Source organism: Podarcis tiliguerta (assembly GCF_965153285.1).
Source record: "Podarcis tiliguerta genome assembly, chromosome: 2".
NCBI lineage: Eukaryota > Metazoa > Chordata > Lepidosauria > Squamata > Lacertidae > Podarcis > Podarcis tiliguerta.
The window spans coordinates 115913112-115940475 of record NC_139535.1 but is presented as its reverse complement, the minus strand read 5'-3'; the positions used below and the strand labels follow the sequence as shown (position 1 = coordinate 115940475).

Genomic DNA, 27364 nt, shown 5'->3' with positions numbered 1-27364 from the left:
ACTGGATTGTTCAGAAGAGCCTGCTACTAAGACATAACGATTTCGTGGCAACGGTGCACTGGGGAGACGTCCGCAGAGTCCCAAGACGGAGACCCCTGCAAGTAAAACGGCTTTGCGTCGGGAATTTCCCCCCTATTTTGCAACTTCCTCTGCAAAAAAACGTTCTTTGGGGGAATCCATCGTTGTCGCAGCTCTTTCTGGGCCAAAGCGCGTCTCCTCCCCGCCCCATGTGAGGTTCTGCTTCGTGGGGAAAGGGAGATGGGAGTGGATGAGTCCCATCTCATTTCCACAGCCCTGGAGGCTCATTTTGCCAGCTGGCTCCTGCTGCTGCTGCTGCTGCTCTGGCCAAGGGCTGCTGCAGCCCCTAAGCGCGCCTGCCAGGCTTGGAGCAGGTCCCGCGGAGTTCGGGGGCGCTGCCTTCCGATCAAACGCGCCCAGGGCCCCCCCTCAGTGGCGTAGCGTGGGTTGTCAGCACCCGGGGCAAGGCAAGTAATTTGCGCCCCCTACCCCGTGGATTTGCGCCCCCTAACCCTAACCCCCAGATGTTGCGCCCGGTGCGGCCGGCCCCCCCTGCACCCCCCACGCTACTCCACTGCCCCCCCCCCTGCAATGCACGCGGGCGCACCGATTTGGGAGGAAACCCCAACTAACTCGGAGGAACTTCTGAGCGAGCTGGCGCAGCACTGAATGGCCGCCAGTTCTGCTCCCCACCCGCAGAATACAGTGCCGCCTTCCGGGATTACCGACCCGTTATCTGCCCCTCCTCCTCCCCCGCTTCTCATCCGAAAACTCCCTGGTTACGCATGCGTGAACCGACCCGTTTCTCTCTCTCTCTCCCCCCCCCCCCCCCGCAATGCCCCGGCCAGCGCTTCCTTTCCGCATGTTTGGAAGGGATCCGCTCAATCCTTGCATGAAGGACTTCTGGTCGGAGGAAGCCTGGCCGCAGGAACAGCAGAGGTAGATTGGGAAGGAGGGGAGCAACTGCTGTAGCCAACCGCGGTTGTGATGCGGCAGGCACATCTGTATGAAGCGCTGCCCTCTAATAAGAAGCTGCATTGCAACTGCTCTGCAGGCCTGCTTGAAATCATCATCTCCGTAGCCTCCGACCAACGCAAGAGACAGCGTCCTTGCTGCTTTCTCTGCCACCTTCTTGAAACCCTTCCCTGCCCACCTGCTTTGGTTTGCCTTATCTGTAAAATGGGTTTAATGTGAGGAGGGCCATATAGTCCCATATCCTTGCTCTATGGAGCCATAGATTGAATTACCTTCTCTTGCCTACTGTTTCTGTCTTCTTTCAACAGGTGAAGTCCTCTCTTCCCATGGAGTGCTTTATTTGTTGAATTTAGCTGTATTGTATGGCTGTTAAGAGCACAGGAGCCTCCCCTCCCCCCCCCCAAAAAGAGAGAAAATAAACCTACATGTGGCAATCAGAGACTTGCCACAGATTCTGACAAACTTGAGGCAAGTTACTTTGCCATTTCTTCTCCAAATATGCACCAACCTACAAGATCTGCATGTTTGTGTCTTAGGTGATGGATGCAGAATGTGGCAGTTGAAAACCCTTGCATGCCAGTTTCATCCTCTTGGGATAAAAGCTGAATAAATATGACTTTTCTCAATTTTACCGGGTCCAGAGTTAACTAGATCTGCACTGTCCTTTGCCTTCCATTGCGGCATGATATATCAAAACAGTAAAATCATCTAGCACAGCTTTTCCCAACCTCCAGATATTTTGGACTTCTGACAGAGCACTAGATTGGGAAAGGCTGGGAAAGGAGGCACTTTTAAAGATTGACAAATTTATTGTGACCCGTACTTTTGTGGCATGGAGCCCCCTTCATCAGATGCATTGATGTGCAATCTTCAGTGGGCAAACATATACACAACTGGCCAACTGAAGATAACGCATCATGCATCTGATTGACTAGAACGCACTTGAACAGATTGTGGCATAAGCTTTCATAAAGTGCCACAAGAATCTCTTGTTTTTGCTGCTACAGACCTGCGTGCTTAGCCTTCTGGGAGCTGGCATGAGTTCAATAGGAATTTTGTGCTGGAGCACTGCTTTGCAATGCAGCCTATGAGTTGTCAGAGCAAATAAGTTGTGGGTGTTGAGATACTTCAGGGATGGAACCTGGTTTAGTAAACAGGATACAAGGCACTATTGTTGTTGAGATGATATCTACAAGCTGCTAAGGTTTTGTTGCTAACTTACAAGGCCTTGAATAACCCAGCTACCTAAGAAAGTGCCTCCTTCCATACAGATAGTCAGTCCATTTGCCTAGGCCAGAGCTTTCCAAACTTTTCCTGTTGGTGACACACTATTTAGACACAGTAATTCAGCTTTACTAGCAAAGCAGAGGTTAAACTAACCCCTTTCCAGCCCTGGGAGCATTTGCGTGACACACCTTGTAGCTATGCCAGATCTACTGGGGATGCATCTTATGGCAGCTCGAAGTAGGGTCTTTTCCATGGTGGCCCCTACTTAACTATTTATGCAGACATATCCAGCCCCTTATTCTTGGTACTGACTTTGCTGAGCTGTGGATATTTTGTCTTATGTTTTTTTCTTATTTTACTGTACTGGTTTTATTTCTTTCTTTCTTTTTGGCTTTGTTGTGTTTCACGATAAAATAGTAAATAGATACTATTGAATGCTTTCCCCCCTCACATGTCCTTCCCTCTAAAGAAACAATTACTCTGACTTTTTATTGAGTGTAAGTTTGTAGTTGATGTAGTTGTGCATGAATGGACTTGGAGAATTCCTGATAAAGGGTGTATTGTGTTTATCACCCATACAGACATGCTGTCTGTGCTCCTTTGCAAACTGAGCATTGGGTATAAGCATGGACAAGAGCCATCACAACCCACACTGAGCGTAAAAGTCAAGTCACTGGGACATTGACGTGCTGCCGTCTCCCTATGAAACTGTGTTTGGAAAAAGAGAAAAAAGATGCCTATCCAAAATATTCCAGCATTATGTGGGTTCTATCCTGCACTGTTCATTGCCTAGTGCTGCTGGCATTTCAGACAGTCCCAAGTGTAAGGCTGTCACTTGTATGTACCCAGGAAATCCTGACAAGGAAATCTGTCTAAAGCAGAGGTTCTCAACTGGTGGTCTTTGGATCCCAGCGGGTCCGCATAACCCACCAGGTGAGGGGGTCTGTGGCACCATTCACATAATGAGAAATACCTCAGAGTTATAAACAATTTCAAAAGTAGGGGGTACATGGCTCGGCTTTTGAAAAACAGGGGATCTGCTGTACTTAGCTGATTGGGAAGCACTAGTCTAAAGTAAAGGGTACCTGTGACTCTCCAGATATTGTTGGACTCCAATTCCCATCAGCCCTAGCCAGTACGACAAGTGGTCAAGGATGATGGGAGTTGTAGTCCAAATATCATTGGGAGGGCCCCAGGTTCTTCCTGGCCATGATGTAGAGCATCATCTTAAGCTGATGATGGGAGTCACAGTTCAGCAACAGCTGGAGGGCCAAAGGTTTCCAACGCCTGGCCTGGGGGAAGCAGAACAGTGTGTGGGGGGGATGGGTATCTGGTAAGAGCATAATTTAGGAATGGTGAAGGGGACCAAGGTGGTGAATGTTGTTGTTGGTAGTGAGAAATCTTAACAGGATAGCCATTTCAGGACTCAAAAAGGCATTGGCTATCTTTTACAGCTACATGCCCATGGAAGGGACAGGAGGTGCCTCTGGAGAGAATCTGTGGCAGTTTAAACTTCTCCTTTCTTGCATTTACTGCGAAAATATTGGAGAAGGAAGCTTCTAACATGGTGCCTGATCTTTTCACATAATGTGGGACAGGCAACCCAAATTCTGAGGGCGTTTTCAGAGGAGTCTACCTCTTCTACTTGTATCAACCTGCCTATTTAGGGTTTGGGCTCAGCACCCTAAATACACTCTAGAGAGTCTTGCTTCGGGTGGCAGTCAGTGTCAAGACCTCTAGATTGTTTCTGCGGCACTGGGAGAGAGAGTGCTTTTATTTCATCTTCCAAGAGGATCTTGGCTTTTCTCAGGCATCCGTTGAGCCAGATAAAGCGGCGGCATCCCAGCCGCTGAATCTGATGCCTTAAGCCATGACCTCCTTTTGTCTCTGACATCTGTCGGAGGCTGAAGTAGCCCCCATCAGTCCCTGGAGGTTCGAAAGCCACTACCGTGTAGCAGGAGTGGGCACACACTGACTCCGCAGGCTGTTCCCTTCAGGGGTGATAGCAACCTGCCTGTAATCTTGCAGTAGCACTCAGTTCGTGGCGGTTGCACTCCCTAACATTCACTGCATCACCCGTGTCAGAGTTGACACAGTTTGTGCCTGCCACTCATCCCTGGAAATGTTTGAAGAGGAACAGCACCTGAGAGAGACATCTGATTACACCACTTCCTTGTCCTTGCAACTGAAACAGGCTCCAGGGGCATAGATGGGCTCGTCTGAAATCCCACATCCTCAGTTCTGAGAGGAGAGACCAGGAATCCTGGCTCCCAATAATGCCGTTGTTTTCTCCCCTCACTTCCAACACCATCCATGTTACTGCAGCAGGTGTCTGTACAAACTAAACCACTCTATCACTTTTCATGTAAGAGCAAAAACCAAAAAAGTTACAGAACCTCCTTGTCTTTACAATTAGGCTGCTGAATTCAGCTGGCCATCCATCCATGTGGCAGAAAGAGGTGGGTAGAGACCTGACAATGGGAGAATGGATGAAATATTGCAAGTGCTGGTACTATTTTTAAAATGCTCCTTCTAGGTACAAAAACAAAGCTCTTAGCTCGGAAGCCAGGCTTGTAGGGAGAGAGTGTGTAGCATATCCCTCTGCTTGGTTTGCAAGTATTTGGTTTGGTGCACACGGTGTTTTTACAGAGAGTTGTATTCTGAAGTGTGAAAAATACGCAGAGAAAGTTGCAAGTTGTGCAGTCTGTCCTATCCTCGTGGGATTTTTTTCTTCCTGATTTCTCTCTCTTTTTTTAAAATAATATTTATTAGAAGTTTTATAGTTACAAAAAGAAAGTATGATTAAAAAACAAAAAAACAATAAAAAATTTAACAAACAATACATCAAAAAGAAAAAGAAAAAACAATACATCAAAACAACAAGAAAAAAAACCAAAAACATTAAAAAACACATCCAACTTCCATATCTTTATCATTCATTTACTTGTTTCCTCGACTTCCTCACACCTCCCTTTTTTGTATTCTAGTTCAAATTGGCTAATTCAGCAAATCCTTTCCCTCTTTCTCAATTTTTTCTTCTATAATTTATCTTAACACAATCTAACTTTAAATTTTCCACTTTAGCCCATTAACAATCAGTTTTTTTCCATCTTTCACTGCTTTCTGTCATTTAGTTATCTTAATTTATTTTAACCTTATCTTACCATCAAAACCTTAAAATTTATTTATACTTAACTCCTTATAATATTTCTACGAAAGTCATGTAATTTCATTCCAACATTTCCTAACATTCATTGATTATACAAAATTTCTCTAAATAAATTTTTATATATTTTTTTCCAATCTTCTTCCACTGTCTCTTCTCCCTGGTCTCAGATTCTGTCAGTCCTTTCTATCAGTTCTATATGACCCATCAACCTGGTGATCTTCTATCCGAGGCTCTTAACTCTTCTCCATGTCCCTTCTGCAGGTCTTCTTCATATTTATGCGTACATTTTACTTTATCTTCTGCTGAGCTTGTTCTTAGTTTCCTTCCTTTGGTACCAAGGAGTAGGTCCCGGGAGGAACTCCATCTTAACAGTTCCATTATTCCTTCTCGTCAGGTCAGCCCTGATTTCTCTGTGCCTGAGCAGCAAATTTGAGTCCAGGTATTAAGACCCTCCAAGCTGATCATTTCTTCTAGAGCCCCTCACTGTTCACTCTTAGCCATTTAATGACGCTGAATGCTGTTGCCTGATGCTCTCCTATGCTGGAATACGGGAGATGGATGTAATGTCTATATGAGAAAGAGATGTAATATCTTTGGTGGAAATGGAAACTGGTGGATGGCTGGACATGCTATTACATTTGTTAGCAGCTGTTCATGTGGCAGGGCAGAATGCTTGAGAAGTGTGTAAGGGCAAAAATACCCCCCCCCCTTGGAGAAATGCATTCCCTGTGTTTTTCCCTGTGTTGCTAATCTGGGCATGGCTTCTGATAGGAAGGAGCTTGAGTCCAGAACAGTGACTCCTGTGGAGACACAAGGCAGCCCCCTCCAGGGTGTGTGTTGCGTTTCTGCGCTGGGATGCGGCAGGATGTGCAAATCCAAGCAGAAGTTGAGTGGAAGGAGGCAAGGTCCGGAGCACAGACGTGCAATAAGCAACTTCCTCTGTGGGCAACTTCCTCTGTAGGGCTTTCATGTATTTAATGAACTCATCGGTTTGGGACTAGCTGGTCTCCAGATCTCATGGTGACTGGGTAACTAGTGCCTTCCTGCAGCTAGAATTTAAGCTGGGTTCTTGTCTGGCCAGATGGACTTTTGAGCCCTGCCTGCCTAGCCTTGGGCTGCATGCAGAATGCTAAAATCCAAAGCGCTCTGCAAAGCCATCTCCGGCCACTTTGCAGCTGAGTGTTCATATTTACTGTCTCATGAAATGACAGAAGCCAGGATGAGGGAGGGAGGGAGCAATTCTGCACCTCCCTTTGGGTTAGGTCCCTGGGACTTGGGTACCCCACTTCCTTTCTAGCTCCATAATCCTGATTCCCTCTGAAGCTGTTGGGGGACAGGACGGAAAGGGGGCACTCTCTCCTTTCATGCCATTGTTTTGTGCACAATTACTGACTTTCCTTTTCCTCACAGACAGCATCTCACTTCCCCAGGTCTCCTGTTGATGTGGTGCCATTTCCTGCCATTTCTGCAGGGTGGGATGGGGGGGAGGGGGGAATGTTGGAACAACAAGAGAGTAAAACTCTGGGGCCAAGTTAACGTAAGCTGGAGGAGGGGCAGGCTGGAATGGATGGCCAAGACTGCAGCAGCAAGACTCTCTGCTCCACCCAGCGCAGGCAAAAAGGAAAAGCTGCAATGCTCCGTGGTGAATTTTGAACACAAGCAGTGCCACAATTCAAGCCGGCACCTCTCTACAATGCAACACCACATGGTTGTATGGTGGGCTTAGCAAACTACTTTCCCAACAAGTTAACTTTTTAAGTATTATTTTGGCTCCAGAGGTGCAGCCTACAGGAATAGTGTCTCTTTGGTGTGTGGGAGGGGAGAACTTCCCCACACACCAAACTTACAGAAGTTGGCAATCTGTGCTCTGGGACATGGGTGGTAAGTGCAAGAAGGTATATGATGTTTGCGGAGGGTTTAGCTGCACCCCAGTTAGTCCTCCTTACAGAGTCTTGCTACATGGATTTTTGCTTTGTGCTCGAGATCCGATTACCACTTTCCTGGAAGGTTCAGTGAAGTTACCTTGATTCTTTGTGGGAGGGGAAGAGTGATGGAGACTGCCTTTTCTCTGCAAGATGGTATGCCTTTGGCCTTTGTGCTTCAAAAGGGAACTGAAACAGTCATTCAAAGCAACTCCCTGTGCCAGTGCTTTGTGGTAAATGGTTACCGGATCTGCCGTTGGCCACTAGAGAGCACTTCCAAAATATTAAAACATAACTTTAATTAAAGCAGCCTTTGTGATATTTCACTTACAGGTGTCAATACAGTGTTATAGTATGCTGATGAAACAGAAAGTTATATGAGGTAGTCGTCATAAGCCGTTATGGATCAAAAGCAATCATTATTTTGAGTTTGCTTAGAAGGCCTGTGACCTTCTTGCACAGGCATCTTAAGCCACAAGTTAAGAAATGCTGATTTGGAGGGCACCGTCTTAGCTACCCCCATGTCAGGGAGCATGCATGCACAAAGGATCCTGCCCTGGGCTGGGAGTTAATGACCTCCAGTTCCTTGGCAGCCTCGACACCGAGGAGCCTTGCAAATGCTCTCGGCAGTTTTCCTTTACTTACGTAACGGGCAGCCTGGGGAGAAAGCTCTGGGATGTGTGCTGTCTTAACAGGAGGGGTATTTATGTCGGCTGTTAAAAACCTTGACAGAATCTGAGCAGTTGGGTGGGGTGAGGAGGGTGAACGAAGGACAAGCTGGGAGAAATCTGCAGGGCAGGACGCAAAGTGCAGCTGGCCTGGGCATGTAGACACTGGCGAGGAGGATGTTGCAAACATCAAGGCCAGGATTGCAGGAGTGTGACAGTTACTCTGCATCTGTGCTGAAGTTGTGCTGGGTATCATGCAGAAGTAACAATGGCTGGAATAATACTAAATAATAATAATAATAATGCCCTGCTTATCTGACTGGGGCACACACCCCTTCTGTATCTGCAGTGCCCATTTGTCTCAGCTCCAGTTCCCATCAGTTGGTCCCAGTAGTGCAGGGACGGGGTACCTGTTTGCTTCCAGACGTTCCCGGATTACAGCTTCCACCACCCCTGGATATCCTGGTTGGAGTTGATGAGAACTGTAGTTTAACAGCATCTAGAAGGCCACACATTTTTCTTCTGTGCTCTAATGTGACCAAGAAACAAATCAGGATGTAGCTATTCGAATAAGAGCTGGGTGTTTTGTTTTTTTAAATTAAATGATGGATGTTGCAATTGGTAAAGCATAGGGATGGATCATAGCCTTTTGCTTTGCATGAGAAAGGTCCCAGATTCAATCTCCAGGTAGACCCAGAAGAGACTTCCGTCTGAAACCTAGAGAGCTGCTGCCATTTGGTGTTTAGACAGACTGTTGGTCCATTGAGCTTAGTTAGTTACAGAGCAGCTTCCGAATCTCCACCTGCCAACCCCAGAACACTCGCTTCCTGTTACGATGATGGACAATTTTCTAGGTGCAATTGCTTTTATAGGATGTTTCAGTGTACACTGTGCTTTTTTCTTGGATCTTGGCACATAGGTCACTGCTGTGCCTGTTTCCCCCTGTGTGGAACGATATGAAATAAACTCCACCCAAGGGTACAAAATGTGGTCTAAACCACCATGTAAATCCATCTCAGCCCAAAGAAGAGAACTCACTCTGAAACTTATTTATAGATGGTACCTAACACCATGCAAGGAACCTCATCTAAATGCTGGAGAGGCCGCATTTCCACAGACACATACCTCCACATGCATGCTCCAAAATTAAATCCTTTTGGATAGTAGGGCTGTAGGAAATCTGCAAAATAACAAAACTAGTCATAGAAGCAACTGGCCTGCTCAGTGGTTGTGAGACTAAAATGGAGTGGGTGGAAGTGTGCATCACACTAAGCTCCTTGGATACAGGGTGGGGAAAGCATTCAAGTTGGAAAACAAAACAGCAAGGGTGGGAATAAGAAACTGAAATAATGTTAGCATAGATTACTGCTCCCTTGGCAAGCATCTGCAACAAATTCAGTAAGGTAGCGAAATGGGGTTTGAGAGTCAGGCTCCATTGACACAGCGGTTTGTTCCATTTACCCAACGTTTCCCTAACAGTTAATTTCTGAATTATTTTTGAGCTTGTTGGAAAACCAGTGGAATATTGTTAGCACCCATTTCCATGTTGATTCCAGAAACAATGTGTTTGCAGCTCCCTTGCCCTGAAAAACTGTGGGAGTAAAGTGATGAAATTTGGGGCGGTGTGCCAGCGTACAGTGCTTAACTGCTGTTTTCATGCAGCAGTCATGGAGAAACAGAAGCACACATGTGCAGAAAGGGTGCGAGAGAGCAACATTGGCCAGTGGTTCCATAAGACAACAGAGTGAAAACCACATTAGAAAATGCAACACAAGTGCTAGCTATATACCGTAATCTGAAGAGCTAATGCAATATTCCCCACATCTGAATTCACCCTGAGTGTTGGGATGAGATACTAATTCAGAATTCACCGTTGCATTTAACTTTCTGTTGGGCTTGGGCAAGCCACTGTTCTCTCATTCTCCAGCCCTGTTCCCTCTACAGTACAGGGATAACATTGCCCTGCTCTACAGGAGTGTCATAAGGATTGCTGAAATAAGATGGTGTATGCTGAGGCCACTCAAAATGGCTAACACCAGGCTCATCTCTTTTTCTTTGCATGCTTAGCCATGACTATGAAAAGTGGGTGGTGGACTTTTTTGGGAGAATAAAAGGGAGTAGCTTTGTGTGTACCTCGGGTTAAGAACTTAATTCGTTCTGGAGGCCCGTTCCTTAACCTGAAACTGTTCTTAACCTGAGGTACCACTTTAGCTAACGGGGTATCCCTCTGCCGCCGCGTGATTTCTGTTCTCATCCTGAAGCAAAGTTCTTAACCGGAGGTACTATTTCTGGGTTAGCCGAGTCTGCAACCTGAAGCGTATGTAACCTGAAGCATCTGTAACCCGAGGTACCACTGTACTGAAATAATAATAAAGTGTGTACCCCACCCCACTCCACCCCCCACACTGACCCTTCCAACTTCCAGCTTCCCCCTTCTTGCTTCACACGCAGACATGCTGTGGTGACCAGTTGCAGCTATAAATAAACGGCTATATCCTTGCCTGCGGCTCTGCTGCTATTTTTGCTGCTGCTGCTGCTCTTGTTGTGTCTGGGCATTCAGAAGTTGGTGACAGATGCTTTTTGTTTTATTCCGCATCCTGACACAACCTCTCCAGTTTGAGCAGGGTGCAAGATGGGTGGGGGAGTGGAGGCCAAGTCTCTCTCTTAGCTTTGTGTACTTGGGACCCCTCCTTGAGGATAAGTACAGCTGCATTGTTTTTTAATCAACTTCCTGCTACAGACTGTTCCAAAAGATGTAATGCTGACATCCTGATTGCGTTTCTTAAAGCTTTCTTTCTTTCCTTCTGAACGAGCTGAATGATTCTCTTGTATCTTGGCCAAATTCTTGTTTTGGGCCCCATAAATGGCCACCTTAGGCTTTCAGTTCAGGTATGCGATTTCTTCCTTCTTAAAATGTTCTCCTGAATAGGTGCTTTGTTGCTTCCTCTGAAGAGGGCTGGCTTTTGCCGCAGGATGACACGTTGGACGAAAGCTCAGTCCCTGGAGTGCAACAGAAAACCTGGTCTTTATGCCGTGCCTTGTAGATCTGTGGAATGCCTTGCTGCAGGATGTTGTGATAGCCGGGTAACCAAAATGGTGGCTAACTGGACTGGATGAATGTATTGCAGTTATAAGCACTGAGCAGAGAGTATGGTTACACATAAAGAGTGCTTGAGCACTTGCCTTGTGAGATCTGAGTGGCTGCTGTCTGTCTGCAGGAAGGGGGAGAGCTGCTGAGCTAGGTGGAATGCTGGTCTGACTCAGCACGGCAATTCTTATCTCGTTGGAACTATCTTGAGTAATGGATTTTTCACTGCACGAGACAAGACAGCCTTAAGCAGAAGGCTGATGTGTGCATGGCAGAAGTGGAGCTTAGTGTGCGTGTACAGAAAACATATTCGTGATTCACACCAAGACATGTCAGGATGTGAAATGACATGAGAGAATTATTTGTGCCCTCGGGGACCTCACTGGGTCTGACGTTGGTGGTGCATCCACCCTTTCAACAGAACAACCGAGATTCCTGGTTTTGGAGGCGGGGGTGGAAGAGGGAAGCCAGAAGTTCTTCAACGGACTCATAGCGATCTGGTTCACATATCACGCAAAGCCAAACCATGGCCTAGCATGAATTTGTTCCTCCTTGGCCATTCTGCCACTGCTCAGAGCTAAGCCATGGTTTGGGTCAGTGTGCATCTGAGTCCAGGCTCGTGGTTTAGCTCTTTCCAGACTAACGATAACCTGCAGCCAAGATTTGTCGTCTGGTTTATGGCTCAATGGTATAGAGAAAGCTAAACCATGAGCAGCTAAGCTAAGCTGTGACTTAGCTCAGTGCAGTGGCAGCAGAACAACCAGAGAGGAACACATTCCTCTCCCAGAACTGCCTTGTTTGCTCTAAGAGCCATGGTGTAGCTCATCTTGACGGGCAAACCAGGCTATGGTGTGCTTAGTGGGATGGGGTGGTGGACACCCACATTATTGTAGTGTTGCTATAAACAATATCTGAGAATTCTGCCCAGACGCCATTTTCGAAGGACGAATCCCTGCTTTGTCCATATGGCAGCCCTAGATTATTGCGATCAAAGTGTAGAGTTGCCTTGGTGAAATGTGTAGAAACCAATTTTATATTGCTTTTACAATAGCAGATTTATAGAACATGCAGTAGAGGAAAGGTGGATAATGAATGGCAGTGTCTGCTAAACCCTCAAAAGTGGTCCAATGCAAGGGTTTCCTAGCTCCCCCAGCCCTATGTGTGAGAAGCAGCCTTGCTTTCTTGCTTGCCTATGGCATTCATATCCCAATATTCCTCCAAGAAACTCAAGGTGTCCTGCATGGTTCTTCTTTTCTCCAATTTATCGTCACAACAACCCTGTGCGGTAGATTAGACTGAGAGACAGTGGCAGGCCTGAAGTCTCCTAGGGAGCTTATGGCTGAGTGAGGTCCAGAACCCTGGTCTCCCAGGTCTTAGTCCAACACTCTAACCACTATGCAACACTGCCTAAATATATTTACACATACATGTATACTGCTCCTCCATGTGAGGGGGCATCCTGAGCCAATCGGAACCTCTGCTTATGTGAAGCAACAAATTGGTATGCACATAGCTCTGCTTCTCACATGCACCCAGCGGGGTAGGGCTGCCAGGCGTGGCCGCTGGGTTTGTTGTGGGCAGGGCCAGCCTGCACAGCCCCTGTGATGCCCTCAATGCTTTTTGAATGCAAGAAGGTGAAAGGTGTTTGTGAACTTGAGTCCACGAGAGTTTGTGTCATTACAAGTTTTCTTGGCCACAAACTTCTTCGTTTTAGTTGCAACAGACCGACATGGCAACCTCTCCAAACAGGGAATCCTATCAATCGCGTGCGCATGCACACACACACACACACACACCCTACCCTGATACATTTCTCACGGCTTTCCTTCTGTCATCCTATTCTCCCATTATTCTAATTCTGGTTTATTCCAGTTCAAATAATCTGGGTTAGTTATTTATATAATATTGATAATTCCTCATTTGCATAACATGTTTTTCAGGGGCCAGTGTGATGGAGTCAAAATCTTTGAGCTCAGCCCCATAGAGAACATCATTGCACAGGGTAGTTTTTGTTTTGTTTTTTAGTTTCAAAATTTACTTTTAGTTTCTTGTATTTGAGGCACTTGGTTTTTTAAAAAGTTTCTCTTGTCTTTTTTTAGCTGCATTTCTGTCCTCCATTTTCTCTCTCTCTCTCCCTCTCTTTCCCCCCACATAGGATAACAGATGTCCTCCTTTCTCACCATGAGTTTCAGCTTTTGGCCTTGAAAGTGTTTGAGGGTTATAAACTCTGAATCATGCTCAAAGCAGCAAACTCATCTGGTTCTAATTATCCTGCCGCTGCTCCTCTCCATCCACTCTTGCCGTTCTGCATGTTTTCCCTAAACCATCTGATTCGGTGGGACACACCCGAGTGTCAGAGGAGTGCCAGAGGCACCTTGTGAATCGGGACTTTGTGAGGAGGGAAAATAAATAAACAAACCAAGATGCAGGCCAGCAGGATGGCAGCTTCCTGCATCTGGCTTCCCAGGAGGTGCATCACAGAATGCTTCTATGTGAAGGCAGGGGAGGGGGCAGAACTGGGCAGCGTCTCTTCCACATGTTTGGGAGACTGACTTGGGTGGAGAGGTCCATGGTGGTTTTCTCTGCATGTCAGGAATAGGAAACCTGTGGGACTCGGACTCTCACCACCGCTGAATGTTCCACACTGGCTGGGCTTTATTTCACCTGGGTCAAAGACCCAGTTTGGCAAACCCCCATGTGCACACAGACACACAGACACACACAGGTTGGGAGCCTCGGTGGTGCCCCTCTGAAGGTCTCACCCAGGGCAAAAAAACCGCCTACCCGTTCCGTAGCTGCGGCACTGCCGGGGCTTGATGGGACTTGGGAGCCCAGCAATGCCTGGAGGACCATAGGGCACCCCACCCCTCCTCAAAGAGCTGTGCAAAACTTAGCACAAACTATTCCACCTAAGCCTCATCTAGCGTGACCCTCCCTTATCTTTATTTCTTGGCTCTCTGGCTTATGCTACGCAGTTTGAAGGGGACTGACACCACCTTCCAGACACAGCTGCTGCTGCTGCTGCTTCTTTGGGGATCACTCATAGCTGAGTAAGATTGTCTTTCATAAACACGGTTTTAACAATGAGTCCGTAAGTGACTGTGGAGGCCAATACTGGATCCACACGTTCTTCCACAGTTGGGACATTGGTTTCCGGGCGGGAGTTGATCACGGTGTGGATTTGCCAAGTGTGCCTTCCTCCTAGCATGTTTCTCCCTTGCGTCCTGAGTTTGAGCATCTTCAAAGCCCAGGACACCTTTGGTAAAGGCTGTTCTCCAGCTGGAGCGCTCGCAGGCCAGTGTTTCCCAGTTGTTGGTGTTTATACTACATTTTTAAAGATTTGCCTTGAGACAGTGTTTAAACCTCTTTTGTTGACCACCAGCATTACGCTTTCCATTTTTAAGTTCGGAATAGAGTCCAACCACCGCATCAATGACTGGTCCAAGGGTTGCCTGTGAAACTGTCGGCAGAGCAGGAGCTTCCTGCTCCTTACAGGTTGTCTGTGATCCTGAGGGTGATGGAGGTTCTGTGTCCAAATGCTGGACACTTTTCTTCTCTCTTTGGTGTGGCCGGTGCACTAATACGCCTCCGCAGGCCCTTGGCTTATAAAAACAGACAAGCCAGCCCACAGTTTTGAATTAACATGACATTGGGGGAATAAATGCAATTGTAACAGCGGAAAATCAATGTAAAATCTCTCAAGGGGTCCCTGTGGCAAAATAATATTGCTTGTGTCTTCGTTCTTCATGCACTTTTTCCAGACACAATTTCTGTGTGTGTTGTGAGTTTCCCCTGCATGCCTGAGGAGCTTTCCTTCTTCCTGGTGCAAGGAGAAGGAGCAGCTGTGGCTTTCTTCTACTCCAGTGGCTTTCCTAGAGCTGTGTGTTCAGGAAGCCCCGGGGCTTGTAAGAAGCTTTCCTGAGATGAGGAAAGCTGGCCCCAGTGAGTGACATTTTGCACCTAGCTTTGACCACTTACGACCAACCAAGCCAAGATGCCTGGGGGCCAGGATGGTGCCCAACATCTCCACCACCTGGAGGTGCATGCCTGGGGATCATAGGATCCGGAGTGTTTTCACATACTAATACTCCATCCTGTAGAATTCTGTCAGTTATATTCTATCTGCACATTCGGAATGAATTTCTGGAACCAAAATGCTTTTTCTGTGCAGCCTGAGCAGTTACCATTAAGACAAAGAGCTGGAATTGGCCAATATAGATGTGGACCTGGATCAAGTGACCTTTCTTCTTTAAGTTCTCAAAGTTCTTAACCTAGCTCAAGGTTGTCATCTGAACTAGCCAGGTGTTTATCTGATAATCAATCACAGCAAATCCATCCTTTGAAAAACAAGATGAGCCACCTTGCCCAAAAATGGCAACTAGACATTCCATTTTGGCAACTGCAACCTTGGTCCAAGAAGCCATTTGGTGCCAAGCTTATATATTTGTGAGTTTCTAACACTGTACCACCTTTTTAGCAGCAAGCTTTCCTTGAGCACTGGGTAGGTCAGTGGCAGGCAAACCAGTGTGAAAAGGATGCCTTGAAAGTAAAGAGGGTTTTTAAAAACCAGTGTATTCGTCTTTTTGCCAAGATGTGAAGGGTGGGAAGGTCAGCTGCTCATCTGCCCAGTCCTTGGCAAACTGCAACTTCAGGGGGCAGCCTTGGCTTTCATACCAGACACAGACTTGTAACCATCTGTGAGTTTTAAAACAAATATTAGAGCATTGATATTCAGAGTACAATAAAGAAGCAATAGCAGGTTAGGTAAGCATTGTTTGATTGCTGTAACCTTGTAGCTTGAGCTTCCAGTTTTGCACTGATCTTGACGAGAACTGGTGTACTTCTCTGAAGACAAACCCTCATTTGATAGTTAAGTTCTTGAGGGGGGAGATTGACACCAGAGCTTTAATGCAGGTGTGGGGATCCTTCGGCCCACCAGCTGTTGCTGAAATTCAACTCCCAACAGCCCCAGCAAGCATGAGTAACGGAAGAGATGATTTTCCCTTTGGGTGATGGGGAATCTAGTTCATTTTAAAATGCATTGTTGGACAATGCCTTCATTAGAAGCAACCGAAATGTCACAAGCGAGCTTTCAAGTTATCCAGAACTCTTCATCAGGTTGGATGATAAAGAAGAGACATGGTGAGGGAGCGAAGAGTTGTCTTGATCTTGGCAGCCAGGAAGTCTGGCCACAGTGTTAAAGATGGAGGAGACAGCAGCCTCAATTGGATTAAGCTTAACTAGGTGTTGTTATGCAGGTTGCATCTAAGACAAAGAAATACACAGTGGCCCCCACTTGTGAAATACCAAATGCAATGGTTATTCAGATCTGTCTCCTACCTTAAACAAAACACATAGGTTCCTTGTTGGGTAGAGAACAGAAATAAAGAGAAACAGGCAGTTTTTATATTTGCAAAGCAGGAGATTAATTCTAGGTGGTGTAAAAATGTGCAGAAAAGCCAAATTGAGGGCTCAGAGGGAATTAAAATGTCTGATGTCAGATATTCTGGTACCCCAGGCAACATCAAGGGAAATCAAAGAAAGCAGTAGCAGCAATGCAGACCAGTCCACCTATGACCACATAGCAGTAGACCTTAGAACCCTGATCAGTACCAGAGGATTTCTGTCAGCTGGGAGTGTAGAAGACCTGGTTGTCACAACCTCCATCCTTACAGTTACTTCCCCTCTTCTTTCAGCTCTGTGTTTGGTCGAGCAACCAAAATCCTCCTCAAGCAGCTGGATTGGGTCCCTGCTGATCCCTACCTTAAAATAATGTAACCTTGTGTGTGCGCTGTTAATGATATGGCAGGGTGGGAGCAGACCACACCTGCAGTGCAATGCTAAGCAGTTTTCCTCAGAAATTGCACTGAATTTGGTGGGGCTTAGGGTTTCCACCTTAGAAATCTATCCCCTTCTCAAGGAAAGTTTTTAATAACTGATAGTGGAAAAAATGGCACATATATGAGCAGATTATGTCTTGAAAATACGGGATTCTTATTTGAGCAGGGTGCTTTCACTCCAGATTATTTTTTAGCGGTTGCTGCTATTTGATGGTGAGGCTGAATCTGCTTCACAGTACATGTTTCTGTTTGAAGGTCCAGATGCAGCCTGGGACATGGACCCAAAATATAACCTTAAGGTTATATTTCGCTGGTACCCCTAGTGAACGTAGCAATCTCCTGCCATTAACCAGGGGGAGGGGGCTTTTGGGATACTCCCCATCATGATGTAGGGGCCAATTTGTTATCTATGGCAATGTTAAATGTTGCCATTAGGCCCAAGGCGCAGACCTCAGAGGGGCTCAGTGCTGACTGACCTTCCAGGTGCACAGTTTTGCACTTAATAGAACCACAGAACTGTAGAGTCGGAAGGAAGGGAGCCTAAGGGTCATCTAGTCCAACCCCCTGCAATGCAGGAATCTTAAGCGAAACTACATTCTACATGACACATCTTATAAAATTCCGAGAACAACAGTTTGCATTCCGTTTATATTTTGAAGAATTCTACCGCTTTTGAAGTAATTCGCCCATTGTTTGCAATTTTGTGCGTGCGTGCAAGCGGCTCTCCTTGCCTAGGGCCCGGCAAAATAGCCCGGCGCTGGCACCAGAAGGATGGGGAATATCGCCCAAGAGGGCGAGACATGGCGCTAGTTCCGTTTGAAATCCTTCAGGCCGAAGGAGGGCCTGTCAGGCGCGCCGGGGCTGGGGGTCTGGGCTGCGCGCAGGCGGGCGGGGGGCGGCGGAGGGCGGAGCTCGGCGCGGCCCGTTCCCTCCTGCCTCCGCCTCCGCCGCCCAACAATAGCAGGCCCCGAGTCGGGCCGCGTCGGGCGGGAGGATGCCCAGGCGGCGCCGGGGCCTCCATCGCCGAGACGGGAGCGCGCTCGACCCCCGGGCTGGCCAGGCGGCCCAGACGGTAAGGGGGTCGGCGCTTCGGGGGTCGGCGGGGTGTGAGCCAAGGGGCTCCTTGGAGGACTGCGGGACCTCGAGGAGAATGGCTGGCGGGAGAGCCCTGGGGGGGGGGGTGTTATGGAAGAAGGGGGTTATTTGGAGCATCTGGGAACAGAAATCTGGGGGGAAGGGGGTCGATCTATGGGGGGCATCTGCACAACTCTTCTTGAAGCAGCGCACTTGCAAGCTTCTATGGGGTTGGGGCTCAAGGGGGTCTCTGGCGCTTGGAGATCGCTGCGTGCAAGGGTGTATACGTGTGAATGTGTGTGCCATTATGGATAAGGTGAGCAGTGTGAGTTAGGAGGCTAGCGGAGTCCAGGGAAAGATTTGGAGCATCCTTCTACAATTCCTGTTTGGAGAAGATGCGGGTGCGGGAGGATCTTTCACCTTGGCAGCCTTGGCAGAAACTGGTTTGGGGCCAGAAGACGCCAGCGCTGCTTTGCATGGGATCCCGCTTCCCCGAAGGGACTTCGGGGGTTTACCGAGGAGAGTGGCGTGATCTGAGGCCCTTTAAGAACCCTTTTGTATTTAGGGCAGTGTGTCATTTTCTGCAGCTGCTTTTTTTTCTGATTTAACGGGGTTCAGACCCAACAGCCGTCACGGGTGTCTCTGCATTCCCTACGGTTAATCCCTTTGTGCTGAGCATGTAGACGTTGGCACTACCCAGCGGCTTCCCTTTGCCCACCCCCCTCCCCAAAAGTCCAGGAATGCAGCCAAGAAAACGGCAGTCTTCCCAGTATGCCGGGCTGGAGTCGGCTGAGTGCCCTTGGCTGAGAACTAGTGCGGAGTACTGGGCTAGATGCACGCAGGAATGTTGGCTGGCTGGCAGGCTGGCGCGCATCACGGTCAAGGATGCTAAAGAGGGCTTCCTCCAAGGGGATGTGCATGGCAGACGTGGGCAGCTCATCTGCAAGGGAGCCTGGGAGCCAAGGGGGTGGGACTGGGGAGCACCCTTGCCTTGGAAGAGCAGAGGTGGCCTTTCCACGGGAGACTCCTCAGTGCGCTGCTTATTGGAGCATCTCAAAGCAGCCATTGACCCAAACATCCCAACTGCCAGGTTTAATTAGACCTACTGTGTGTGTGTGTGTGTGTGTGTGTGTGTGTGATGCGATGCTGAGGAAATTGGAGTCGCAGAGGGAGTGGGTGTTGCGTGGCCTCTGATGGAAAGCCCTGGGAAATAGTCTCCTTGACCAGTTTCAGCCTCCCTTCTTCCTACCTTTGCCAGAACTGAGGAATGGAACCCAGAGGTTTTGGCTGCTCAAGGGTTAATTGTGAGCTAGAACTGGGATTTTTTTTAGCAGGACTTAGTCCTGAAATGCATGAAATAGTAATCTTAGCATTGCTCTTTGGCTGGTGAGTGCACCATCAACACTGTATGAATACACACACATAGAGAAAGAGAGAGGTATGTTAAGAATTGGGTCCACAAATGGATGAGTGGCCCAGAAAGGTTGAAGATCTCCAGGACTCTGAGAACATGCGGTCTTTCCTTCAAGACTGGGTAAACCTTTGGTAGTTCCCATCTGATTGGAGGCAGGGAGGGTTTTTGTGTAATGCAGTCTGGGCAAACTGGAAGAGTATATGGGCAGAGCTGAGTACACACACACACACACACGTGTATACTGTATTGTGTATTTTTATAAAGTGCTAGGTTGGCTTTTGGTTTTCTTGCCAGCTGTATCCACCAGACTTCCACTTGCTTGCTGGAGCAGCAATTAAAGCTAGAAATTGGAAGAGGAATGGTTTGAGAGACCGTGGTCCCTTTTTATTATTTATTTGTTTGATTTATTTTATAAGATGTATATACCACTTGATTGTTAAAAACAACAACCCTCAAAGCAGTTAACAAAAATATAAAACAATAAAATTGAGGGGAATTACAACCATACTTTAAAACATACAAAGTTAAAATACTAAAGCAGGTTAAAATTACCTCAACTTTCTAATCATCTGGGTAGGTTTGTTTAAACAATAATGTTTTTATGAATTATCAGAAGCAGCAGCACCATCCAGATTTCTGATGCTTCTTTCTGCTAGGATGCGTAACATAAGAAATTTGAAATGTTGAATGTCAGAATATTAAGAAATACAAAAGAGAGATTAAAATTAATTCATAAACTAGTATAGTACAATGTAATATAATACATTAGATGTTTATTATAATAGCAATGATACTGTGTTAGTCTAAATGGCCATGATTGATAGAACAAGATAATTTTTGAAGATTATATATACACACACTTATTCATATATATTTCTATTTAATCTGTGAGCATTGTATGCATTATATTCTGTAAAAAGAAAACTAGAATTTCTGCTTTCCTACCCTTCTCTGATTACAATGTTGACACATGTCTCCCCTCCAGATTAAAATATAATTCTTTCTTTCTTTCTTTCTTTCTTTCTTTCTTTCTTTCTTTCTCTCTCTCTCTTTCTGTGTGTGTGTGTGTGTGTGAACCCCTCATGACAACAAGGAGTGGATCATTCACAAGAGTGTGTGTAGCAGCTGGAGTGCTGGGTTTAGAATGTTAAATGGGTTTAGAGTCCTGGGTTCAGATCTCCATTCAACCATACAGCACACTGGATGAATTTGGGCCGTTTAACAACTGGGGGTGAGGTCTGCTGCTCTGAGCTTCATGAAAGAAAAGAAGGATTTGATTTTTTAAATTAAAACCACCACAACATATACAAGAAGCAGTCCAGACACCCAACTGATGGGGTTAAGAAAGTTATACACGGGTGGTGGCAATAGAACTTAGTTCTTAGGCTCACTTCTTCTTTCAAGTTAAGGTAAAGGTAAAGGGACCCCTGACCGTTAGGTCTAGTCGTGGACAACTCTGGGGAGCTCAAATAGCCTGGCTGTGAAAGACCACCTTCCTCAAGATCCCCAAGAGCTGCTGCCAGTTGGAACAGGCCATAGTGGAGTAGCTTGAAGATGGTGAGATTTGCTGCACTGTTTCTTCCTGCACCGCTCTTGACTTCTAGGGAGCCTTGTGGATACACGCACCATGTCCTGTGTCTCTAGAGAGGGTTGAAGGATCTGACCCTCCACTTACTGTTGGGTTACGGATTCCACCATCTCTGCCCCTTGGCTGTTCTGGTTGGGGCTGGTGGAAGTTGGGAGTTCAAGCACTTTCAGAGGACCACAGCTTTCTCATCCCTGCTGTGGAGGACATTCTTGGGGACATCCTCTGAATCAGACCACAGCTCTACCTTGTCCAGGATTCTGCCTCTTTAACATATGCCTTTGGGAAGCCTGTCAACTGGACCTGATGATGGGGGATGAAACTGATAGACAAGTCCTTCATGAATTTATCCTTTGGGTGGTGGTGTGGAAGTAATCTTGTTTTATCTAAACCGATTAGAGATTTGTTTGTTGATTAAATGAGATGTAAGTCTTGCCAAGTAAATAAAATCTGGACGTCAATTACCAGGGCATGTTCAAGGTCTTGTTATAACATATAAAGACCTGCAAGGGGTTTGACTAGGATGGCCCAGAGGGTTCCTTCTAACCCTTCAGTTATATCTTCTGTGAACAACTACCTGAAAATCCACCTGCCCCTGTAGGGTCGCTTGGATCACCTGGAGAAATTCTCAGAATACAGAATACCCCAGGGCAGTGACCCCATAAACAGGCATTTTTCTGCTGTTGCCCTGCTCCCTTCTCCTCTGGTGTACGTGAAGCAGCAACCATCAGATACTTTAGATACCTTACAAAGGCTGGCCTTTTAAAAACTCAGGTATTTCCTGATCCATAAGAATCAGGCCCCGTTTTATGTGTTTGAATCCTTTGAGTGCGAGTGTCTATTTTATTTGCTTTTATGTGTTTTTATACTGCTGTTTTGCTGGTTTTAGGTTATCTCTTTCTTTCAGCTTACCGGTATATTGCTTGCTTTTTTTAGACTCTACACTGCTTCAAGATTTTTGAAATGTTAAGTGGCACATAAATACTTCTAAATAAATAAATACATATATAAAACTCAGGGGTAGGTGGGCGGACCTTTTTTGCACTTTGCAAATGTGAAATTACCACTGGAGTGGAGAATGGCCAAGAGGAAGTTATTGGGGGGGGGGGAGCATGTGGAGAGGTCCCTGAGTTAAAAATACCTCTCTGTAGCTGTCTGCCTTTTCCACTTCCTCTCTTGAGTGCCTCTATTCCCTTTTTTGTGTTTTGATTTATTTAACAGAATTTATATACTTCTCTTGTCAAAACCTGAAAGTGGGTTGCATAAAATGTACAATGTACCGATAAATCAGATACTAAAAACAAGCTAGCCTGAAATTTTGAAAAATAAAATCAAATTATTTAAAATGAAATCAATTTAAATGCAAATTATAAAATAAAATAACTTACTAAAATGCATGTCAAAATTTACACGTCTGGCTAGGCTTGCTTAAACAAAGAAGTTCTTAGCTGGCTCTCAAAACAGTACAGCGAAGGTGCCTGCCTAATTTCAATGGACGGGGTTCCGAAGTGCAGGGGCTGCCATACTGAACGGCTGATGCCTTGGAAGTGTGGAAAGAACATTATGTGGCACTTGTAAAATGCCAGATCTGCAGATCAAATATAGGCCCTAGTTGGCTATTGTGGCTCAAAGTCACTCTTGAATTGCTCTAGATAGAACAAGGAAAGGGAATGGATGACTCTCTGGGAATGGTCTGGCCACCACAACTTCCATCGTTCTTGAGTCCACCAGTGACTGGAGGCCACAGGCTGCCTAGTCCTGCTTTAAAACGCACCACAAAATTTCTAGGGGGGAGGTGGCATATATCATTTTTTGTAAATCTGTTAGTTAATCCCTTCATTGATTTTTTAATCTCTTCCTATCAGACATCTCAAAGTGATTAACAATATAATGACATAAATGAAACATATATGTTTAAAACAAATGTATATAAAAACAATTTTTAAAAACCAACCCAAAAAATATAAAAGCAGTTTAAAACAACACACACATCCATGAAATAAGTTCATATCCACGGCAGGTATCAACTGGGATAAAGATTTCTGAAGGCTTGTTGAAAGAGGAACATCTTTGGCAGGTGCCAAAAAAACAATAGAAAAGGCAACTGTCTGATATGCAGTGGGAGTGAGTTCCGCAGGGTAAGTGGCAGCACACTACAGGCCCAGTCTTCCTGCAGAACACAGCAATCAGCTTGGCATGTACGGGGTGAGGCGATCCTTTGGGTGTCCTGGTCCCAGGCTGTGTAGGGCTTTGTACACCAGTACTACAACCTTGACCCTAGCCTGGTAGCTAATCAGCAGCCCGAGCAATTCCTTCAGCAGTGGCGTGATGTGATGGCGATTTTTCTCCCCAGTGAGCAGTCGATCTGCTGCCTTTTGCACTAGCTGCAGCTTCCGGGTCTGCCTCAGGCAGTAACCCAATCTACTTGGCTTCTCTTCTCTTTCAGGTAGGAGCGACTAAGGAAGGCCTGGAGATCCAGTTATCCGCAGTGTCTACCTCTGGGTCCTTTGAGAAAGGTAAAAGGCCGACGGACACGTGGTCAGCCATAGATACTTTTGGTGTCTGAGGTGCAAAATCCAGACTGAAGCACTTCCACTTCCCCGGAGAATGAATGATCGTGAGACTCATTCCATTAGGGAGCGTTTGCTTGTGGTCAGATGTGCCTTCTGCTAAAGTCTGCCACCCGAGGTGATGGGTTGCATTTGGCCCTCGTGGGCTTGCATTTGGGCGCATCTTAAACGGCTTGCACAGGTGGATATTTCAGGCACTGAGACACAGGGTTAAACCTTACATGCCTTGTATTCAGACTCCTATGTTGGAAGCGGTGGCCCTCCAAAGTTAAAGGTAAAGGGACCCCTGACCATTAGGTCCAGTCGCGGACCACTCTGGGTTTGCACGCTCATTTCGCTCTATAGGCCAAGGGAGCCGGCGTTTGTCTGCAGACAGCTTCCGGGGCATGTGGCCAGCATGACTAAGCCGCTTCTGGCGAACCGTAGCAGTGCACGGAAACACCGTTTACCTTCTCGCCGGAGCGGTACCTATTTATCTACTTGCACTTTGACGTGCTTTCCAACTGCTAGGTTGGCAGGAGCAGGGACCGAGCAACGGGAGCTCACCCCGTTATTGCGGGGATTCAAACCGCCAACCTTCTGATCGGCAAGTCCTAGGCTCTCTGGTTTAACCCACAGCGCCACCCACATCCCAAAGTTAGAATCATAGAAATGTAGGGTCATCTCTTCCAAGTCCTTGCAATTCAGGAATCTTTTGCCCAATGTGGGGCATGAGCCCACAACCCCAAGATTAAGAGTTTCGTGCTCTACCAACTAAGCTGTGTGTTGTTGGGCTCTATCCCCTTGGCTGGGACTGGTGGGAGTTGGGAGTTCAACAACCTCTGAAAGGTCACAGCTTTCCCCACCCCTGGTGTAAATGCAGCACCAGCTTGAGACTGTTCATTCTCTCCCAGGTGGTGCTAAGAACCTGTGAAGCGGCCTTACTCCAAGGCAGACCATTAGTCTGCTGAGCCCAGTACAATCTCCTTTGATTGGCAGCAGCCCATCAAAGTCTCTGGCAGAGACTTGACACCCAAGATTTATTCAATGAGAAAGGCACTAGGTGTATGTGCTCTGCCTCTTTTTGTCCAGAAGATATATTCCAGTTCAGTGTAGCTTTATTATTATTTTTGAATTGTAGAAAATGGAGAAATGCAAAAAAAGAGGGGGGGGGAATCAATATTGGAGAAACGGCTTAATAGTCATTCAGAGGGAGGTTGATAACACCACATTCCCAGCCGAATAAAATGGGTCAGAATGGCTCGGTTTGTACTTAACGCTAAGCCAAACTGTGGCTTAGAGCGAACGTGCAGACTTCCAGAGAGGAGATTGTGATTGCTTTGTTCTCCTCCTGTGCTGCTGTGAGTTAAGCCATGTTATCCAAACCAGGACTTGTGGCTTGTCTCATTCCAGACCCTGCAAATCAGGAGCTGTAGTGTTTGCTTACGCCTTGTGGATTGTCTGGTGGGAATAAAACGCAAGCCCCAGGTGTAGACAACATGCAAAGCCAAACCACAGCTTCGTTCACATCGGGACCAGAGAAAGCAAAGCGGCTGAGTTCTCTGTGCTGCTGGAGCCTGCATGCTCATGCATTTATGCTAAGCCATGGTTTGGCTTAGTGTTAAGTAGGGACCAGGCCATTGGAACTGGTGTCTTTCCCCAGTTCTTACATCCTGAAGTCATGCACAGGGATAAGATTGTGCAACTCTTCCTGCACCTGAATCTGAAGACGCTGGGTTGGGAGGAGAGATTGGCCATTTAGGCCAGGCTTTGCCATGTGAGCTGCCTGCTTGGGACACTGTGTACAAAGCTGAGCTCTTACGAAGGCCAGGCTGAACCGTAGTTACAGTCTGAACAGATCTGCTACCCTCTGCTCTGCCCCTCAATAACAGAAACTCTGTGTCTTTGCCAGCATTGCCGCAGGCAGAAACCCAATAGAAGCAGCTTCCCCCACCAGGCGAGATGCACTTGTTGTGCCCATCCAGCTCTGAAAGGGGGAAGAAAAGCTTGCAGCCTCGCTTTCATCACCAAATGCCATTTCAGTAATAATAATAATAATAATAATAATAATAATAATAATAATAATAAATTTATTACTTATACTCCGCCCATCAGGCTGGGTTTCCCCAGCCACTCTGGGCGGCTTCCAACAGGAGATTAAAAATACATTAAAACATCAGTCATTAAAAAAACTTCCCTAAACAGGGCTGCCTTCAGATGTCTTCTAAAAGTCAGATATTGTTTGTTCCTTTGACATCTGATGGGACGGCATTCCACAGGGCGGGAGCCACCACCGAGAAGGCCCTCTGCCTAGTTCCCTGTAAGCTCACTTCTCGCAGGGAGGGAACCGCCAGAAGGCCCTCGGAGCTGGACCTCAGTGTCCGGGCAGAACGATGGAGGTGGAGACGCTCCTTCAGGTATACTGGGCCGAGGCCATTTAGGGCTTTAAAGGTCAGCACCAACACTTTGAATTGTGCTCGGAAATGTACTTGGAGCCAATTTAAGTCTCGGCAGCCGCTCCCAGTCACCTGTCTAGCTGCCGCATTCTGGATTAATTGTAATGGTAAGAGTGGCTTCTTGCTGATGGTTTTCCACCCTCTTCCGCCCTGCCCAGGATTTGCTGGCGCTCCTCTGTCTGTGGCAAGGAGCATGATTATTGGCACTTCAGCAGTCTGCTGCCCCTGGGGAGAGAGGTCTCTGCCCTTTCTGTCCAAAGGAAATGATGTCTGAAGCCAAGCTACAGGGAGAGATGAAGCCAGAAGGAGGCAGCAGGGAGCCCATGACAACCCAGGAGCTGCTTCAGAGGCTCCGGGAGCTGGAGGTACGTTCCTTAGTTTTCTCCCCAGAAGAGTTTAGGCACAAGGAGTGGCAGAGGTAATGGCTTAAGACCCTAAGAACCCCCCCCCCCCTTTTGTGAGTGGGGTGGTTTTTCCTTTGGCGAGGGACCAAAATAGCATCTGTTTCACTTGGCTGGGGAGCTGTCTTGGACCCACTGATGCCTCATTGGCCCTCCGAAGCTTCTGCCAGTCACTGGGAGGTTAGATTTAAGATTTTGGAAGTGAATGTGAGTGACATTCCGTTTTGCTGGGGGTGAGGGCAGGCTTCCAGGGAAGGAGGTTGGAGTAGGCTCACAAAAACCTAGATCCAAAACAGCTACTGTGAATCTGGTTTTTTATAACACAATAGATTTCATTGTAAATATTCTTCCGTAGCAGTTAACAAAGTGGGGTGGGAATCAATTGGGATAATGGACCTGCCTTGTTTCTTTTTGTACAAAACTAGGCTCATTAGTACATCGCATTCCAGATAGGAATTACATTTGGTGGTCCGTTCACTTACCTTCATTTATGAAAGATTATGAAGGGAAACAAAATTTCTGCAAAGTTTTCCTGTGTCGGTGCCCCCCCCCTCCAGCCAGGATCTGGATTGAGTTAAACTAGGGTTATTCAATGTGGTACCTTCAAAAGGTTGATAGACAACAACTCCCATCGTGCCTGACCATTGGCTGTACTGGTTGGGGCTGATGGGAGTTGGAGTCCAACCACTTCTGGATGGGGCTAGTTGGCTCTGCTAGTGCTGTGTTCCACAATCTCTGGAGACACATTTATTTTGTCCATTTAGTCATGTAACACTGTCCATTAAAAAAAAGGAAACTTTGACTTGCCTTTACTGGTATATTTTTGTACGGCAGAAATGGAATAGCTCCTGTCTCCTGGCTTTGAGGCAGAAGCATCTTCTCCCAAGCGTCAAAAGATAACTCTGATGGAATTTAGACCCCAGTGTGCCCAGAGAGTGCAGGGGCAGGCTTGCAGGTGACTCGAGCAAGCGAGTAGAG

The 27364-nt window shown here is 46.8% G+C and overlaps 1 protein-coding gene across 2 annotated transcripts in view; it reads left to right on the top strand.

Moving 5' to 3' along the window:
* The window catches only part of NCKAP5L (NCK associated protein 5 like), a 43702-nt gene that overhangs the window by 1121 nt on the left and 15217 nt on the right, over nucleotides 1-27364 (top strand). Inside the window, exons 1-3 of one of the 2 annotated variants that reach the window (XM_083427309.1) lie at nucleotides 17800-17979; nucleotides 23427-23496; nucleotides 26144-26350. In XM_083427309.1, coding sequence (XP_083283435.1) covers nucleotides 26249-26350 — 102 coding nt within the window. In that variant the 5' untranslated portion in view covers nucleotides 17800-17979; nucleotides 23427-23496; nucleotides 26144-26248. Of the gene's footprint in view, nucleotides 1-17799; nucleotides 17980-23426; nucleotides 23497-26143; nucleotides 26351-27364 lie in introns of those variants that run through there. The other variant, XM_083427308.1, reaches the window with a different exon arrangement.